General features: G+C 38.9%; 1 protein-coding gene and 1 pseudogene across 5 annotated transcripts in view; one reads left to right on the forward strand and one right to left on the reverse strand.

Moving 5' to 3' along the window:
• HERC1 (HECT and RLD domain containing E3 ubiquitin protein ligase family member 1) overlaps positions 1-19,594 on the reverse strand; it is a 187,792-nt gene that overhangs the window by 141,674 nt on the left and 26,524 nt on the right. For all 5 annotated transcript variants that reach the window (XM_027569669.2, XM_027569671.2, XM_027569670.2 and 2 more), the window contains exon 2: positions 2,385-3,340. In XM_027569669.2, coding sequence (XP_027425470.1) covers positions 2,385-3,314 — 930 coding nt within the window. In that variant the 5' untranslated portion in view covers positions 3,315-3,340. The remainder of the gene's footprint in view (positions 1-2,384; positions 3,341-19,594) is intronic.
• Positions 10,052-10,320, forward strand: LOC113908942 (annotated as a pseudogene).

Here is a 19,594-nt window from a genome sequence, read left to right on the forward strand (position 1 = left end):
TTATAGTACATATATATATAAATATATTTAACATAGGAATTTCGATGGTCTAAAGATAAGTGGAAATTAAAAAAACAAATTCATGGTTTCATAGGTCTTCATTTAATTACCTCCCTCTCTTAAGCACCTACCATCAAAAATGTTATACCTTTTTTTTCCACATTTGTCTTTTTAAGATATTCTGACAAGGACATAAGACCGGATGGAGTACATTTCCATATATTCCTGCTATCTGGTTTTACTCTACTTAAAATTGCTTCAATGACTCCCCACTGCCTATGGGAACAAGTCTCAACACCCCATAGCACAAGATACAAGGCCCTGCCTACTTTGGCAGCTTCACCTCATCCCATTCTACCCCATCCATCCAGGGGCTTGCTCTCCTACACCTTGGTCACTTTGTGAACTCTGGTCCTCTCATTTGAAAACCTCTCCAGCTCCCCACACTCACACACTTCATGTTTGTAGGCAAACTCTTCCTACTTTTCAATTAGCTCAGGGATCCTTCCTCCACAAGACATTTTCTGCCCCTTCCCTCCAGTTCTCCTCCTGTGTCCCATCTCCTCCCACTGCAGACCACTACCACAGCCCATTATCATTTTTTGAAATGTTTGTGCATCTGTCTTTCCTTAAACTGTGAGCTGGCTGAGGGCATGGATGCTATAAAGCTCATTTACCTTTTTTTTTTAAGATTTTATTTATTTACTTGACAGAGAGAAAGAGTGCACAAGCAGGGGGAGCAGCAGTCAGAGGGAGAGGGAGAAGCAGACTCCCCACTGAGCAGAGAGCCTGATGCGATGTGGGGCTCAATCTCAGAACCCTGGGATCATGACCTGAGCTGAAGGCAGATGCTTAACCAACCGAGCCACCCAGGCGCCCCTCATTTACCTTTTAAACTCAGTGCCTAACAGTATCTGGCACACAGTGCTAAATAAACACCTACTGACAAGGGCCAATGGTGTTTTTATTGCCGTTTATTCTTTCAGAATTCAGAGATATACATTGACATTATTTCCCTGCTCTTCATTTAAATATAAGTTAACGAGTATTTTGTGGACTCCCATTCAAACACAATTACTACATATGTATCATTAGTGAAAGTTAAGAATCACACAAGTAAATAAAAATAAAGGATTGAATTCATTTTTGTTAGGCCTTACATCAGGTACTCAGTTGATGGTTTTATGTCTCTCCCTTTAACTTCTAGCTTGGGAGTAAGTTTTGTCCCAGTTGTTCAGGGGTAGAGAAACTTAAGGCAGGGAAGATCAGGTCAGGCTGGAGTCCAGTGTACCAGGAGAGGATATACCTATTTTCTGAATTCTCAGACAACACTGTAAAGTATAAGAAATATGGGTTCTGGGAGTGCCTGGGTGGCTCAGTCAGTCGTTAAGCGTCTGCCTTCAGCTCAGGTCATGATGCCAGGGTCCTGGGATCGAGTCCTGCATCCAGTTCCCTCCTCAGCGGGAAGCCTGCTTCTCCCTCTCCCACTCCCCTTCTCTGTCAAATAAATAAATAAAATCTTAAAAAAAAAAAAAAAAGAAATGTGGGTTCTGGAGACCAAGAGCATTAGACTCAATCACTACTATGCAAGAAGGAATAATAAACGTAAATTTCAATTAATAATCATTCCTTTCCCCTAAAGCCAATCTGAGATTTAATTAAATTCAATCTAATATAGGCCTGTGGTGACTTTAGGAGAGCCAAACTAAATCAAATATACAAGTTTCTTCCCCAGAATAGATCCAGAATTCTGTGGAGAGCAATCTAGTTTTCTGGGGTACCCTCATCACAATAAAGAGCTATATTATAGGGTATAACCACAGAGGTATGGAGGGAGGCCCCTTCTGACTAGGTGTTATTTGTCCCAGAATGAAAGAGGCAAATGGAGAGAAAACTAGAAATCCAACAATAATATAAACTTACATTTTACTACTTTATATATTTTATCTACTTTAAGGTAGGCCTTCATGGGAAAAAATAAATCAATTTAACACAAATACAGTAAAAGTCACATACAGTAGTCAGAAAAAACATGGGCTTTGCAGACAGACTTGGGGTTGTAAGAATTAGTTAACACAGCATCTGCCCCATAAGTGCTTAATTTGTGTATGTTTTACTTCCAATCTTTTGCCAAATACATGTGTAAATTTAGGATAACTACCAGTTTCTTCATCCTTAAGATAAGGATAAATAATATCTACCTCACATATTAACATGATAATTGAATCAGACAGTGCATATAAAGCACCTGGTTGGTAGCAGGCACTCAACAAAGGTTAACTCTTTTCCTCCCTAACTCCTGGTACTGAGGAGCAGTATATAAAAGAAGTCCAAAGAGGAATGAGATGTTTATTACAGATTAAAGACAGATTTATAGTACATACCAAAGAACGCCTCATCTGCATTAATATAGTCATAAAGCAGTCAAAGCTGATCATTCCTTCCTGGCTTGATAGTAGTTTGCTTTTCTCCATGGAATTTACAACCGCTGAAGCCCCCAAAGCCATTTCTATCCATTCAAGAAGATACCGCAAAGAGCCTCGCTGAGCTGCTAAACCAAGTAGCAACTCAGAAGCTAATCTACGACCTAAAGTGTCTGCGCCAGAATTGGGAATAGTTACTCCTTTAAGAAATGTTGTCACTTGTGATAAGCAGTCCAAACCCATCGGAGGAATCTTGCTTTCATTTGCTAAAGACAATGGTGGCAAAGAGCTGACAACTTCAATTGCAGTATGAATAACGTCGTTGCAAAGACTAAGACCAGGTCCTGACACAGGCATCATCCAACTTTGTCTTAGAAGTGCAAATAATAAACTTAGACCAGTTCGAACACCCATTTCTATAAGTGCATCAGTGCTTGACCGGGGACGTTCACTAACAGAATGGACATCTGCTGAACCAGAGCTGCTCTCCGGAGAATGCTGCTGCTGTTTTACTTTGCCTTTGTCGTGGTATTTATTAGAAAGTGCATAAAAGACACGCTGGAGTACAAGCAGTCGTTTCCGAAGTGCCCCAGCAAATGGGGAATCTGAACATACCATCTTCGCTAGTGCTAGCTGGCTGCTAAGAAGGGCATCCAAATAGTGGTCCTGCTCATCACTTGAAAGAGACTCACGCTCAAAGTCTGGCAACTGTGGTCCTTTGAGGCACAAAACTTGTTGGGGCAAAGGTACTACTTCTTTATTGCTGACCAGTTTAGAATACAGAACAGCAACTCCCTCTCTTGTAGCAATAGATTCACTATCCTCTGTAATCCAGGAGCTGTTGAGGTGTTCAAGCCATTTCAGTTTCACTGGTGGAACCATAGTTGCCATGTTGGTTTACTCTTCAGCCATTAGTTCTACAAAGGGAGATGAAAAAGCAGTCAGAAACTTACACAAATGATTCATAAAATATTTCTGAACTTCCATCTTACAGCTAAAATTAGCGATTTCAAACTGGTGAGACAAAGTCTGAACTGCAGTTAACAGGAATGTACCAGTATTAGTATTTTAGCTTTCATCAATGTACTATAGTTAAAAGATGCTAATGTTTTTTTATTTATTTATTTGACAGAGAGAGACACAGGGAGAGAGGGAACACAAGCAGGGGGAGTGGGAGAGGGAGAAGCAGGTTTCCTGCAGAGCAGGGAGCCCGAACCCAGGACCCCTGGGATCATGACCTGAGCCGAAGGCAGACGCTTAATGACTGAGCCACCCAGGCACCCCATAAAATTTATTTTAAAAATTAGTGATTTCTGTACCTTTTCTCTTCAGTTTCTGGTCCCACTATCAGTATAACAGTGGGTTTTACATGCTGATCATCCTCACCCCAAATTCATATCTCCAACCCACACCTCTTCCCTGAACTCCAAATTCATATATATACAATTGCCCACTTGACCTTGCCATATAGGTATCTAATAGGCATCTCAACATACTCCAAACTGAATTCCTAATCCACCACTACCACCATGCCCACCCAAACCTCTTCCTCCTGTAGGGTTCCTCATCTCAATAAATGGCAACTCTATGCTTCTACCTCCTTTGGCCAAAACCCTTGGAGTCACTCCTCCCTCTTACACTCCAAATTAGTCAGCACTACTTTCAAATATATCCAGAATCCAAACAGTTCTCACCCCCTTCATTGTTAAAACCCTACCCCAAGCCATCATCTCTTGGATCCCTGAAGGAACCTTCCTACCAGTATTCCTTGCTGTACAGAGGAACCACAGTGACTCCAAAAGGGCAGAAATGTTTTTGTATATTTTGTCAACTGCTGTATTCCAACACATAGTAAGTACTCCACAAGTATTTTTTTTAAGCACTTAAAAACTAAGTCCTATGGGATAAAATATTCACAAAACATATATCCCACAAAGGACTAGCATCCAAGGTACATAAAGAACTCCTGAGGCACCTGGGTGGCTCAGTCGTTAAGCGTCTGCCTTTGGCTCAGGTCATGATCCCAGGGTTCTGGGATCGAGCCCCACATCAGGCTCCCTGCTCGGCAGGAAGCCTGCTTCTCCCTCTCCCACTCCCCATGCTTGTGTTCCTACTCTCACTCTCTGTCAAATAAAAAATAAATAAATAAATAGATAGATAAAAAGAACTCCTACAACTCAGTAACAATTTTTAAAATGGTCAAAAGACCGAACAAAACTTCACCGTATACGAATGGCCAATAAGCACAAGTGCTCAACATCATTATTCATCAGAAAATGCACATTAAAAACACAAAGAGATACTATTACCCACCCAGGAGCATGGTTAAAATTCGTTTAAGACTGACAATACCAAATGTTAGCAAGGATGTAGAGCAACCAAAACTCACAAATCGTTTGCAGGAGCGTAAAAGGGCGTTTGCAGGAGCGTAAAAGGGAAGAAGCACTGGTAGTTTCTTTCTTTTTTTTTTTTTTAAGATTTTATTTATTTGACGGAGAGAGACACAGTGAGAGAAGGAACACAAGCAAAGGGGAGTGGGAGAGGAAGAAGCAGGCTTCCCGCTGAGCAGGGAGCCCGATGGGGGACTTGATCCCAGGACCCTGGGGCCATGACCTGAGCAAAGGCAGACGCTTAACAACTGAGCCACCCAGGTGCCCCGCACTGATAGATAAAACTAAACTAATAGTTTTCTTATAAAACAAAAACTAATTTCTACTCAATGAACCAACAATTTTTTTCCTAGGGGTTTACCCAAAAGAAAACACAGGTCCATAAAAAGACTTAAATAAAAATATGGTTGCCCCTAGAAGGTGAGAGCATAAACAAACTGGGAAGGAGCATGAACTTCCTGAGGAGGTGATAATATTGAATTACCCAGGCATATGCATTTATCAAGACTCAATAAACACACATTTAAGATTTTTACATTTCATTGAATGTGAATTTTACCTCAATAAATACTGAACTCTAGTTGATATGCATACTGAAATATATGGGGGGGGAAGAATACTGATAACTATTTATTTATTTTAAAGATTTTATTTATTTGACAGAGAGAGACAGGGACAGAAGGAACACAAGCAGGGGGAGTGGTAGAGGGAGAAGCAGCCTTCCCGCTGAGCAAGGAGCCTGATGCGGGGCTCGATCCCAGGACCCTGGAACCATGACCTGAGCCAGAGGCAGACGCTTAACTGACTGAGCCACCCAGGTGCCCCAACTATAACTTATTTTGAAATGCATCAAAAAATAAGATGCACTGGGGTGCCTGGATGGCTCAGTCATTAAGCATCTGCCTTCGGCTCAGGTCATGATCCCAGTATGCTGGAATCGAGCCCCACATCTGGCTCCCTGCTCAGCAGGAAGCCCGCTTCTTTCTCCCTCTGCCACTCCCCCTGCTTGTGTTTCCTCTCTCGCTGTGTCTCTGTCAAAAAAATAAAATCTTTAAAAAAAAAATGCACTGATGTGTAATATATCTTTATATATCTTTATATATATCCATATATATGTGAGTAGGTATGTGATAAAACAAAAATATTAAAAGATTAATGGTAGAATCTCAGTGGTGAGAGTGGTGTTCACTTAAAAATCTTTCAACTTGGCCATATATTTGAAATTGTCATCATAAATTATTGTAGGGGAGGTGGGGACTAAGTCCGTAGAATGGAAGTCATAACACTTGGTACTAGAAAAACAACCTCAAATACCGAAGGGCAATTTATTGTCATAATACAGGTAATCTTAAAGAGTTCAAGTGATAGTGATCCTAGACTAATTAAAAGGAGTTTCCTCTTTCTCAGTATGCCCTATTAAATTCTACATATAAAATCTGATGACACTTCCCTTCTCAAGATTATGATTATTATGCTAAATTATCTTCATTAGATACTCAGAAAGTATGTACTTGGAAAGGGGAAAACAAAACATAAGCCTCCTCCCACTTCATTTCGTAATTATTTATTAAACATTGTGCAGAGGAGGGGCACCTGGGTGCTCAGGTAAGTGTCCAACTCTTGATATCAGCTCAAGTCTTGATCTCAGGGTTCTGAGTTCAAGCCCCACACTGTTTAAAAAAAAGAAAAAACAGGGTGCCTGGGTGGCTCAGGGCTTAAGCATCTGCCTTTGGCTCAGGTCATGATCCCAAGGTCCTGGGATGGAGCCCTGCATCGGGCTCCCTGCTCAGCGGGAAGCCTGCTTCTCCCTTTCCCACTCCCCCTGCTTGTGTTCCCTCTCTCGCTATGTCTCTGTCAAATAAATAAATAAAATCTTTTAAAAAATAAATAAAGGGGCACCTGGGTGGCTCACTCGTTAAGCGTCTGCCTTCGGCTCAGGTCATGGTCCCAGAGTCCTGGGATCGAGCCCCGCATCGGGCTCCTTGCTCAGCGGGAAGCCTGCTTCTCCCTCTGCCACTCCCCCTACTTGTGTTCCCTCTCTCGCTATGTCTCTGTCAAATAAATAAATAAAATCTTAAAAGTAAAAAAATTAAAAAAAAATATTATGCAGAGGATATTAAAGTACCTTATTTACCTCCATCCCTGCAACCCATAGGTAATTCTGTTCTTTTTAATTTTGCTAGTTTGATAGCTGTAAAGGCATATGTCATTGCTCTAATTTCAATTTCCCCGATTACTAATAAATCTGAACATTCTATACTTATTGATCATTTGGATATACTCTTCTGGGAAATGCTTGTTCATAACCTTCTAGTCATGTATTTTTCTATCGGGTTAGCTTTCTTGTCAACTTTTATAAGCTTTCTGTATTTTATCATTGTCCTCAACACGGCAAATATTTCTTCTAAATCTATCTTTTGCATACACACACACACACCCCTCTTTCATAGCTTCTGCTTTCCATTCTTAGTTAAAGGAGCACCCCCACACACTCATACCCAGATTACACATGAATTCTAGATTATACAGGTATTCACTTGGGACTTTCTTGAGGTATTTTTGTTTTTGTTTTTTTTTTAACACGAGTCTTTAATCCACGTGGAATTTAAATAAATTCCATATTCATTTGGAATTGTAATAAGTTCTACATGTAAAACTGGTTTCAAGTTTATTGTTTCCAGGTGTATGGCTAGTTATGCTATCACCATTTATTAAGTAATCCAGGACTTCCAAGACAGCTGAGGACAATGGCAGCTGAATAACTATCTCCCCAAATTTCTTCCCTAACAGTGAAAAGGAAAAATTGAATTATTTTCTTTTTTTTAAGATTTTATTTATTTATTTGACAGAGAGTGAGAGAGAGCGAGAGAGAGCACAAGCAGGGAGAGCAGCAGGCAGAGGGAGAGAGAGAAACAGGCTTCCTCCTGAGCAGGGAGCCCCATGCGGGGCTGGATTCCAGGACCCTGGGATCATGACCTGAGCCGAAGGTAGACGCTTAACAACTGAGCCAACCAGGTGCCCGGGAAAAACTGAATTCTCCACAAAACCACACCAGTTCTGAATCTATTGTCAGACCATGGATCCCTATGAGAACCTAATGAAAGCTGTGGATTCTGACTCCCAAAGAATAAAATTCTTATGCACATACTCATAAAAACATGAGCAAAATTCCAAAGGTTTCACAGATGTCCTAAAGTCATCTATGTACTCCAAACTCATAAAATTTTATGGATATTCTAAAACATCTTATTAGTACCAGTAGAAAATCTTTAAAAACCGACTGTATTTCAACAAATAATTCCAAAATTTAGATATAACTTAGACCATATTTCTAACCGTAAAGCAGTAAAACCAAAAAGTATTTACAGGACAACTAATATGGAACTATCTCCAAGATACATTAAGTGAAAAAAAGATGTACTCATGTGTAGTATAATTCATATATAGTAATATTTATATTAAAAAGGACTTAAATATGCATGTACATTCACAAATGCAGAAAACTCTGGAATACACACAAAAAACTAAAAATATTAGTTGCCTTTGAGGGGAGGGGACCTGAGTTACTGGAAGACAGGAGTAGGAAAGATATTTACTTTTCACTGCATAACCTTCTGAATTTCACATATGTGCATTTGTTACCAAAGCAAATAAAAAAATTCCATTTTTAAATAAAGAAAACCAGGGAAGCCTGGGTGGCTCAGTCATTAAGTGTCTGCCTTTGGCTCAGGTCATGATCTCAGGGTCCTGAGATCGAGCCCCGTGTCGGGCTCCCTGCTCAGCGGGAAGCCTGCTTTTCCCTCTACCACTGCCCCTGCTTGTGTTCCCTCTCTCACTGTCTCTCTCTCTGTCAAATAAATAAAAATCTTTCAAAAATAATTTAAAAAAAGAAAGAAAGAAAACCAAAATAAAGAAAAAGCCAAATTTTTAGAAATGCTCTTCTACAGTTTTTTTAAACAAAAAGGGGAAGAGAAAAGGATTTCACAATTTCTAGAAAAGTATATAAATCATTATATATCAACAAAATGTAGCCAAAGTTGACCCAAAACAAAGGTACATCAAGAATGACTTTGATGGGTCAAAAAAAATTACAAGATGCCATTCCAGGTTCATCAAATTGTGAATTCAAAGGAAAGAAAGTCAAGAGTATTTAAAGAATAGAAATGAATCAGAATAACTAAAAACATAAAAATGTTCATATAAAATCGTAAGAAAAAGAACCTGAGTTCAGAATGTGAGAAAAAAATTTAATGAGCCAATGACTTTCCTTTTAGTTCTATAATCTACAATGAGTCAAAACTGATAATTTGGAAGATAAAAATTATACAATGCACCTAGCACAGTGTCTGGTATTTCGTAAGTCCTCAATGAAGGATGCATTTGAAGAAAACCAACTGGTTACTAATTTACAGTGAATCAGAGAGCTGGAATAACATAGTTAGGATATTAGTGAAAGAAATCAGTAATGAGGTTCAAAGAAACTAACAACAAAAATCAAGCTCTGAATGTTTTAAGAGAGAAATCTTTTTATGCCTTCAGGAACTAGACAATTCCTAAACTAAACATCTCAGGGCATTGAGGAAAGGGTCTCTGCTCTTCTTAAGTAGTCAATAAGGTAATACCAAACTCAACAAAGCACAAAAAATACAATTATAATACTGCCCTATAAAGGAGTTGTAAACATCCACAACTAAAATATTAGCAAACAAAGTGGCACAGTATATTAAAAGGTTAACACGTGACATGTTGAGTGGGTTTATTTGAGGAATATAATGATGGAACAACATAGCAAATCTATTAACATTAACAAAATCCATGTTATATTGAGATATTAAAAAAGCAGCTGACAAAATGCAAAATTCCTAATAAAAATCTAATAATAAGGCAAGGATAAAGGTTTCCTTTTTTAAATTATTAACAATTTCATATCATAAAACAGAAGAAAAACACTAGCAGCACTGACTCCAGGAGTCAAATATAAGACAAGTGCCCACTTTCACTGCTATTATCAATAATGCAATTGAACAAAAAAATAAGTATTATAAAGTATTCTAGAAATTGCTATCACAGTGAGGTAGTTGATTACAGAGTAAGTAAAAATCAAAACTCAAAAGTATCTAGCTCTAAGTAGTCACATCCCCTTTGGAGAATCGTGATCCAGCTGTGGGGTGGGGTCCCACATTCTCATGACCCTGCTCACCAACTGCCCTGAACATAGTTGAAACAGAAAATAGGAAGATGGCTGCAAACCCTTCAGGACAAGGTTTTCAAAACAAAAATAGAAGTTGCAATCTTGGCAGAACTGGACAAAGAGAAAAGAAAACTTACTGAAGCAGAACCAATCTTCACCAGATCATCCTAGAGCTAGCACTGCGCTCTCAGAGACCCTCAAGAAAGACCTCCAGAATCGCAGCATGCACATACACATTCATCTGGACACTTCAAAACTCAAGACTCTACACGAGAATCTTCTTCTTCCCCTCTTACCTCACCTTGACCCAGAATGAAGAACATATTTGCAATAAAAGTGACTTCATAATATCAAATGCCAAAGCTACTATCATTCAGTGCTATACAAACTATGACTCAGATTTTGGACAAACTTTCAAATTTTGTGCTTCCTTAAAGAAAGGTGTATGTAAGTAAAAGCAAAAATAAGGGTAATCTGGATGATTAGAGGTTTGGAAGTTGTATTATCTGAGGAACTGATCATGCTACCTGTGACTGTAACTTTTCTGTAATTCAATTTAATTTTAACTCTAAATCAGACTCTAAATTGGATGGTTACATAAACTCATCCCCTAGTCCCCAAGAAGTTGGACTAGGTATATTATTTCCGCAAGACTTTAAAGAACTATTTATAGTACTTAACTTTAAAGAAACAAGAGTATTCTTTAAAAATATAAACAAATAGGCTTAAATAAATTGCATTCATATTTGCTATTTATGGAACTGATGTCAGTGTACCTTCTGATCTTACAGTCAACATACCCAGAAATGTTTTGGGTTTTTTGTTTTTTTTTTTGAGAGAGAGCAAGAGAGCACGTGCAAAGAGGAGTAAGGGGGGCAAAAGGAGAGAGAGATTCTTAAGCAGGCTCCATGCTCAGCACAGACCCTGAGGTAGGGCTCAATCCCACAATCCCAAGATCATGACCTGAGCCAAAATCAAGAGTCAGATGTTTAACAAACTGAGCCACCCAGGCACCCCATCCAGAAAATATTCTTTGTTAACTCATGACTAGTTCCCTAGTCTCAATTTTAAAAGAAAACCCAAGATAAGCCTAAATTACCAAACAGTCTTACACAACTTTTATAAACATACACCACTATAAATGTGACTACAGTCTATTAAAAACAGTTACAAGACCAAAAAAATCAAAAATATCCTTAAAGGGCACCTGGGTGGCTCAGTTGGTTAAGCAACTGCCTTCGGCTCAGGTCATGATCCTGGAGGCCCGGGATCGAGTCCCACATCAGGCTCCCTGCTCAGCAGGGAGTCTGCTTCTTCCTCTGACCCTCTTCCCTCTCGTGCTCTCTGGCTCTCATTCTCTCAAATAAATAAATAAAAACTTTTAAAAAAAAAGTATCCTTAAATAACTACAATAACCAGGAATTATATAACAAGAAAAAATTGCAGTTTTAATAAACAATATAAATACCTAGTAATAAACTGAACAAGAAAAGTGCAAAAATTTTATTAATAAATACGTAAAATTCTACTGCAGAACAAGAGATTCTTTTAATAAATGGATAGCTTAAGCAATGCTCTTATTAGGGAGACTCCACATTTTAGGTGGTCAATTCTCCTTCAGTTAATGTATAAAATTAATTCAATATCAACCAAAATCGTCCTGGAGTTTTCTAAAACTTGATAAAGTGTTTAAAATTATCTGTAAAAGTAAATACATAGGAATTGTAAGAAAAAAAAAAGAAAGAGGGACAGAAAAAAAGATCTCTGAAAAAAACTGGAAACTGAGAAAGGTCCCAGCTTACCAGGTATTAAAAATTATAATGCTAGAATAACCAAATGTGGTTCTGACACATGAACATATTACATTAGAAAATATCAAGAGAAGAACTGAGCATCCAGGAGATCCAAGTACATATAAAAAGTTAGTATATGATGAATGTGAGCATATGATAAAGGTGTTAATCCTAATGAATGCATATACACTACATCCCACTGTGTACAAGGACACGTTTAAGGATTTTCATTATGCTCTCATTATAATAGGGAAAAACCTAAACATTCATCAATAGGGAAGAGATAACTAAAATGTGGTATATTCAGATGATGCCAAATTATCAACTTTATACCATAAAAAAGTTAACACATGCAATTCAACAAAACTAATAAAATTTTCTAATTTTCAAAGTAAGATTTAGTGTTTAAGGAACACCAAAAAACAATACTAGAGGAGCTGTACTGCATAAGTTAAAAGTAAAAGCAGCAGGGGGGCCTGACTGCTCAGTAGGTAGAGTATACAACTCTTGATCTCGAGGTTTTAAGTTCAAGCCTCACAGTGGGTGTAGAGATTAAAGATAAATAAAATAAAATAAAATAAAAAAGTAAAAGCACCAAAGTCTAACAGACTGGCTAGGTCTGAATCTAGGCTATATCACAGTCTATTGACCAAGGCCAAGTTCCTCAATTTCTCCATGGCTCAAAGTGCTTACCTATAAAGTAGAGGACAATAAAGAGAACCCGCTATGGTTATCATGAGGGTTAAATGAGATAACACATACAGAGTTCTTAGAATCATTGCCTGCAACATAGTACACATTCAATAAATGTAAACTGCTATTATGATCATTATTATTTTGTTCCTTATTGCTATCTCTACCAAATATTGGTTGTAGGGGTGCCTGGCTGGCTCAGTCAGTGGAGCATGCAACTCTCAATCTCAGTGTTCTAAGTTCAAGTTCCACGATGGGTGTAGCGATTACCTAAAAATAAAATCTTAAAAAATATATTTATATACATATAGATTATAGATGTATGTGGAGATGTATATAAAAGTATTTTTTAAAAAAAGATTAGAAGGACAGGGACACGTGGGTGGCTAAAGTCGGTTAAGCGTCTAACTCTTGATTTCAGCTCAGGTCATGATCTCAGGGTTGTGGGATTGAGCCCTGGGTCAGGCTCCACACTCGGTGCAGAGTCTGCTGGAGATTCTTTCCCTCTCCCTCTGCCCCTCCCCCCTTCAAATAAATAAATATATAAAATCTTTAAAAAAGATTAGAAGGATAGACCCCCAAACTCATAAATATCACAAACATAACCTCTGGGCACATTCTGATGATGTGTTCTGTAAAAGAGAAAGATGAATCATGAGAGCAAGAGTTGCCAGAGATAAGGGGATGATGTTTTATGAATAATTCTGATCAATGGAGAAAGGTTCAAACAACGAAATACTGCATCAGACTAAACATTTTCAATGAAACTTTTGAGTTACTAGATAAACCCTATTTACTTTTCTTTTTTAATACATTATGTTGCAGTCAAATAAAAGAATAAAAAACAATTCATCAAGGGTATTCAAATTACAAATTCTGGTTCCTTCAGCCACTAATAAACTATTACCAACTGAGATATATGATTTTTTCAAGCTGTAAGCCTCATTCACATCAGCTACAACCAGCAGATCCTCTCTAAATGTGAAAAATTAGAATACATTTTCTCCCACACTAAGACACAAAGTTATTATTTCTTCAAATACATACAGTATTATACAAAAAGCTAGTTTTCCAACCATCTGTTTCAAAGCTGTATTATCTACTAGCTATGACTCTCCAGTGTTAATGTCCTACAATTGTTCAAAAACAAAGCAAAATTGTTGATTTAATCAACTTTTGGTGTAGTTTTATTATAAGCTACTGTCCAGTTGGGGCAAGGTATAATAATTGACAACTGATTTAATTTTTTCATTTTCCCTAAAACGCCAAGAAAATATATAGTAAGGTTCACAAAGTTTGTATCTTCATATTTAATCCACCAACATTTTCAAATCTTAAAAGTCTTAAGCCAGTTTATCAACCTCCTACCCTAGCTACAAACAAGACAAGCATGATTCAATAAATATCAGAATGGAATCAGGAAATTAAGACACTATTACCCAAGAAATGACCTTGGCAAAACTGCTTACTCCCGAGGGCTCATCTAAAAAATAAGGGAATCAAAGGAAATAATCTCCAAAGTCCTTTCCAGTTCTAAAATACTATGGACCTTTAAATTTAAAATAATCTCCCCCCAAAATAAAATGAAACCCAAATGTTTAATAACATATACATTTGGATCTTACTACAGTCTACCCACTTCTGGAAAGAATACAAACACTATACTAGGTTACACTATCATCAAATTCTTTCTTTTTTTTTTTTAAGTTTTATTTATTTAAGTAATCTCTACACCCCATGTGGAGTTTGAACTCATGACCCTGAAGTCAAGAGACACATGCTCTTAGGGCTAAGCCAGCCAGGTGTCCCCAAATTATTTTTTTAAAAAATTAGAGGCGACTGGGTGGCTCAGTCGTTAAGCATGTGCCTTCAGCTCAGGTCATGATCCCAGGGTCCCGGGACCAAGCCCGGCATCAGGCTCCCTGCTCGGCCGGAAGCCTGCTTCTCCCTCTCCCACTCCCCCTGCTTGTGTTCCCTCTCTAGCTGTCTCTCTCTCTGTGTCAAATAAATAAATAAAATCTTTAAAAAAAAATAAATATGTGTTTCATGTTATTACTGTCCTATGGTTTTTTATGATAATTAAAGTATCTCAAATCTAACAGGTGCTGAGTAAAGGCTTTTGAATTTTACAGTTTAGTCTAATTTTTTTTTAAACTTTTTTTTTTTTTAAAGATTTTATTTATTTATTTGAGAGAGAATGAGAGATAGAGAGCACGAGAGGGAAGAGGGTCAGAGGGAGAAGCAGACTCCCCGCTGAGCAGAGAGCCCGACGTGGGACTCGATCCCGGGACTCCAGGATCATGACCTGAGCCGAAGGCAGTCGCTTAACCAACTGAGCCACCCAGGCGCCCTTAGTCTAATTTTTAAAACTAAAAAAATTTACATTAGAAACTACTGGATTTAGTCCTATTTCAGTGCCCTTATCCACATATTAGATCCACAATTAGATCTTGAAAAACTGGGGTGGGGGCAGGATTACATCATTTGACAAGATCACACAAAAGGTGAACGTTAGAATCAGGATTTAAACACAAGTCTCCACAGTCTGAAGTCCAGCAGTATTTCCACAGCTCCATAGTATCACTCCCCTGAAAAATTAATTCTAAATGCAGGGTGGATGTAAGAATCAAGGGTGAGAACTTGTCCAAATACACACGCCCAGCTCCCCAACCTACCCCACCGAAGAATTTCTTTTGGAGAAGTGTGATATTGCCAGCCCCCATCTTCACCTTTGTAATCAGTGCCTAAGGATGATAGCTGTGATATTGTGATTTATAATAAGAAATATATATTTACTTGGTCACTGTCCCCATTCCTAGCAAAAAGTTCCTAAAAACCCTTGGAATTTGCTGTGATGAGAGTAAAAAAAGTGTCTTTTGTTATATTAATTGACTTTTGGAAAATATCTGAGGATAGGGGCTAGCTGCCAGGGGAGCCAACCATTGTGACTAAAGAGTAGGAACTTTCAGTCCCACCCTCTGACCTCTGGGGAGGGGAGAGGAACTGAAGATTGACTTCAACCATCAATAGCCCATGATTTAATCAACTGTATCTTTGTAATGAAACCTCCATAAAAAAGGGGGGGGCTAGCTGGCTCAGTCAGTGAAGTGTGTAACTCTTGATCTCCGGGTTGTGAGTTTAAGCCCCATGTTGGGCGCAGAAATTACTTTAAAAGAGAATCTTGGGGCACCTGGGTGGCTCAGTTGGTTGAGCATCTGCCTTCGGCTCAGGTCATGATCCCAGAGTCTTGGGAATGAGCCCCACATCGGGCTCCCTGCTTAGCGGGGAGCCTGCTTCTCCCTCTCCTCCCTGTTGATGCTATCTCTGTCTCTCTCAAACTAAATAAATTCTTTGAAAAAAGAGAGAGAGAGAGAGAGAGAATCTTAAAAAAAAAAAACAGGGTATGGAGAGCTTCCAGGTTGGTGAACACATGGAGACTCAGGGAGAGTGTCATGCTCCAAAAGGGCTTGAAAGCTCTATACTCTCTTTTCCCATACCTTGTCCCATGCGTCTCTTCCATCTGGCTGTTCCTGAGTTATATCCTTTCATAATAAACTGGTAATCTAGAAGTAAAATATTTCTCTGAGTTCTGTGAGCCCTTCTAGCAAATTAATCAAACCCAAAGAGGGGTCACTGGAACCTTCAATCTACAGCTAGTCAGTCAGAAGTATAGGTGACAATACAACATAGGGGGGTGGTGGCAGTCTTTAAGGACTGAACCCTTAACCTGTGGGACCTGACTCTATCTCCAGGTAGACAGTGTCATATTGAGTTGAACTGTAGGGCAATCAGATGGTGTCCAAGAATTGCCTGGTTCTGTATAAAACCCACACATCAAAAGTGGAATTGGAGTTAGAATTGTACATCTAAATGAAAATTCTCTCTATGCTGACCCATTACAGTAACTTCCTTATTCAACTCCCTGATACCAGATTCTCCCCAACTCCTGTTCATCCTCCATCTTTCTACAAATCTGTCATGCTCTTGTTTCAATCCTCAAAAGGCTATTGGTTGACCATGTAAAGGCCAACTGCCTTACACCAGCAACCACCTCCTTATAATCAGGAATTTAGGTACTTTCCATTTGATCTTCTTCCACCCTCTCCTATGCAAGACCTTTTGGAACTTGAAAGCTAGGCTTTCTAATTCTCTAACAGAATACCTCTCACTCTGAACTCTAATTAATCAGAGTTTTTTTACTCTAACCCTAATAGATAATGCATTTCCCTGGATGGGGACTCCATCTTCTTCAATTTTAATTCCCTAGCATGCAGCCTAAAATATTACAGTGTTTGTTAAATTAACTAATTAATTACAACTAATGTCTACATTTAAATAATATTAGCTACCAAAAGAGTAACTTTCAGACAAGTTAACTTCAAATCAGTCAGTCAATGATTGACTAAAACTCAATTTAGGAGTTGTACAACTAAATTATAAACTGTTAATTCAACAGAAACAACCTCTTCTACATACCTTTTTCTTCAGTTCTGATATATAAATCTTTGGAAAATGGTGGCTATTATCATTACCATTATTATCTCCAACCACAGATATAGTTACTATTCATATAATGTCTATATCCAGCCCCTAACCTCAAGTGTAAAAGTGTAGAACTGAAGTCTAGAAGTGTAGAAGAACTTCTAAAAAATGTAGAGGGGCGCCTGGGTGGCTCAGATGGTTAAGCGTCTGCCTTCGGCTCAGGTCATGATCCTGGGGTCCTGGGATCGAGCCCCGCATCGGGCTCCCCAGGGAGCCTGCTTCTCCCTCTGCCTCTGCCTCTCTCTCTGTCTCTGACTCTCATGAATAAATAAATAAAACATTAAAAAATAATAATAAAAAAATAAAAAATGTAGAAGAACTTAAGTGTGTCTCAATTATAATATTGTTCCTTGCCACAGGTATCCAAAGGAGGCAATGATCCAGAAAGCCCTTGAAGTTATTACAATCTCCATGGGTAGCAGTGGAGGTCAGACTTAGGAGAAACTAGGGACTTTGAAAGCAAAGAATATAGAATTTGAGAGATGACAGGAGATAGAAGGTAATGAAACAATAAAATACTACAAAATGACAGTAAGTACTTACATTCACAAGGATAACCACAGCAAGACTAAAAATGCAGAGAAGCAAGAAGAGGTCAGAGAATTTCTGAGGGGAAGTTTCAGGAGCTATTCTTAAGTCTCGCTCAAGATTCTGTGAAACCAAATGAAGGGAAAACAAACCACAAGTTCATCTCAATTGATTCAGAAAAAGCATCTGATGAAATTCAACACCTTTCCATGGGAAAAACAAACTAGGAACAGAAGGAAACTACCTCAACATAATAAAAGCCATATATGAAAACCCAAAGCAAACATCATACTCAATGGTGAAAACTTTTCCTCTATGAATGGAAACAAGGCAAGGATGTCTACTTTCGCCACTTCCATTCAACACAGTACTGGAATTTCTAATCAGAGTAATTAGGGACGAAAAATAAACAAAAGGCATCCAAAGTAGAAGAAAAGAAGTAAAGTTGTCTCTGTTCACAGAGAACTTACATGTAGAAAACCCTATTAAGGCCACACACACACAAAAAAAAAACCAACCCTGTTAGAACTCATAAATGAATTTAGCAAAGTAGCAGGACACAAAGTCAAACACACACACACACAAATCAGCTGCATTTCTATAACAATGAACAATCTGAAAAAAAATTATGAAAACAATTCCGATTATAATAGCATCAAAAAGAATAATATACTGAGGAATTAACTTAACCAAGGAGGTGAAAAACTAGTACAATGAAAACTACAAAACATCGCTGAAAAAAAAGGATGTTGCGAAATATTCTTTCCACTAATGTGTATGTTTAATTTTTAAAAAATAAAAAGTTAATAAAGTCAGTTTAAAAGGGAAAAAATGTTAACATTTTTTCCAGAAGCTTTTCAATAGTTTTAATCTAAAGAACAAAATCTCTCCATGGTTGAAAAGGTCAAGAACTGGGGCGCCTGGGTGCTTAGCCTGTTAGGTGGCGGCCTTCGGCTCAGGTCATGATCCCAGCGTCCTGGGATCGAGCCCCACGGCAGCGGCGGACTCCCAACAGGGAGTCTGCTTCTCCCTCTCCCTCTGTCTGCTGCTCTGCCTACTTGTGCTCTGTCAAATAAATAAAAACTTTAAAAAAAGAGAAGAAAAGGTCAAGAACTGACCTCTCGGGGCACCTGGGTGGCTCAGTCGTTAAGCATCTGCCTTCGGCTTGGGTCATGATCCCAAGAGTCCTGGGATCAAGCCCCACATCGAGCTCCCTGCTCTGCGGGAAGCCTGCTTCTCCCTCTCCCACTCCCCCTGCTTGTGTTCCTTCTCTCACTGTGTCTCTGTCAAAATAAATAAATAAAATCTTAAAAAAAAAAAAAAAAAAGAACTGACCTCTCTCCCCTGCTCTCCCTTTTATAAGCTATAACTGAGATGTTTAATTCCTGGAAGGAACTCATGCTCCTTGCTTTCTATTGCAGGACCTTTGCACATAAAGTTCCCTCTACTTAGAGCCTGCCTTCTCCATCCCACCCTCTTTCACCCAGTTAATGTCTTGTCACAAGACCTCAGTTTAAACAGCAGTGCAGGGATATACTGGGTACTCAATAATTGCTAGTTGAATTAAAATGTCACTTCCTCAGGGAAGCTACCCCTGACGGCACCCATATGAGATCAGGTGCCTCTTTTAAAATGCTCACACAGGGGCGCCTGGGTGGCTCAGTCGTTGGGCGTCTGCCTTCGGCTCAGGTCCTGATCCCGGCGTCCTGGGATCGAGCCCCACATTGGGCTCCCTGCTCTGAGGGAAGCCTGCTTCTCCCTCTCCCACTCCCTCTGCTTGTGTTCCCTCTCTCGCTGTGTCTCTCCCTGTCAAATAAATAAAATATTAAAATATATATATATATAGGGGCGCCTGGGTGGCTCAGTCGTTAAGCGTCTGCCTTCGGCTCAGGTCATGATCCCAGGGTCCTGGGATTGAGCCCCGCATCGGGCTCCCTGCTCCGCGGGAAGCCTGTTTCTCCCTCTCCCACTCCCCCTGCTTGTGTTCCCTCTCTCGCTGTGTCTCTCTCTGTCAAATAAATAAAATCTTAAAAA

Source organism: Zalophus californianus, chromosome 6, assembly GCF_009762305.2.
Source record: "Zalophus californianus isolate mZalCal1 chromosome 6, mZalCal1.pri.v2, whole genome shotgun sequence".
Classification (NCBI taxonomy): Eukaryota; Metazoa; Chordata; class Mammalia; order Carnivora; family Otariidae; genus Zalophus; species Zalophus californianus.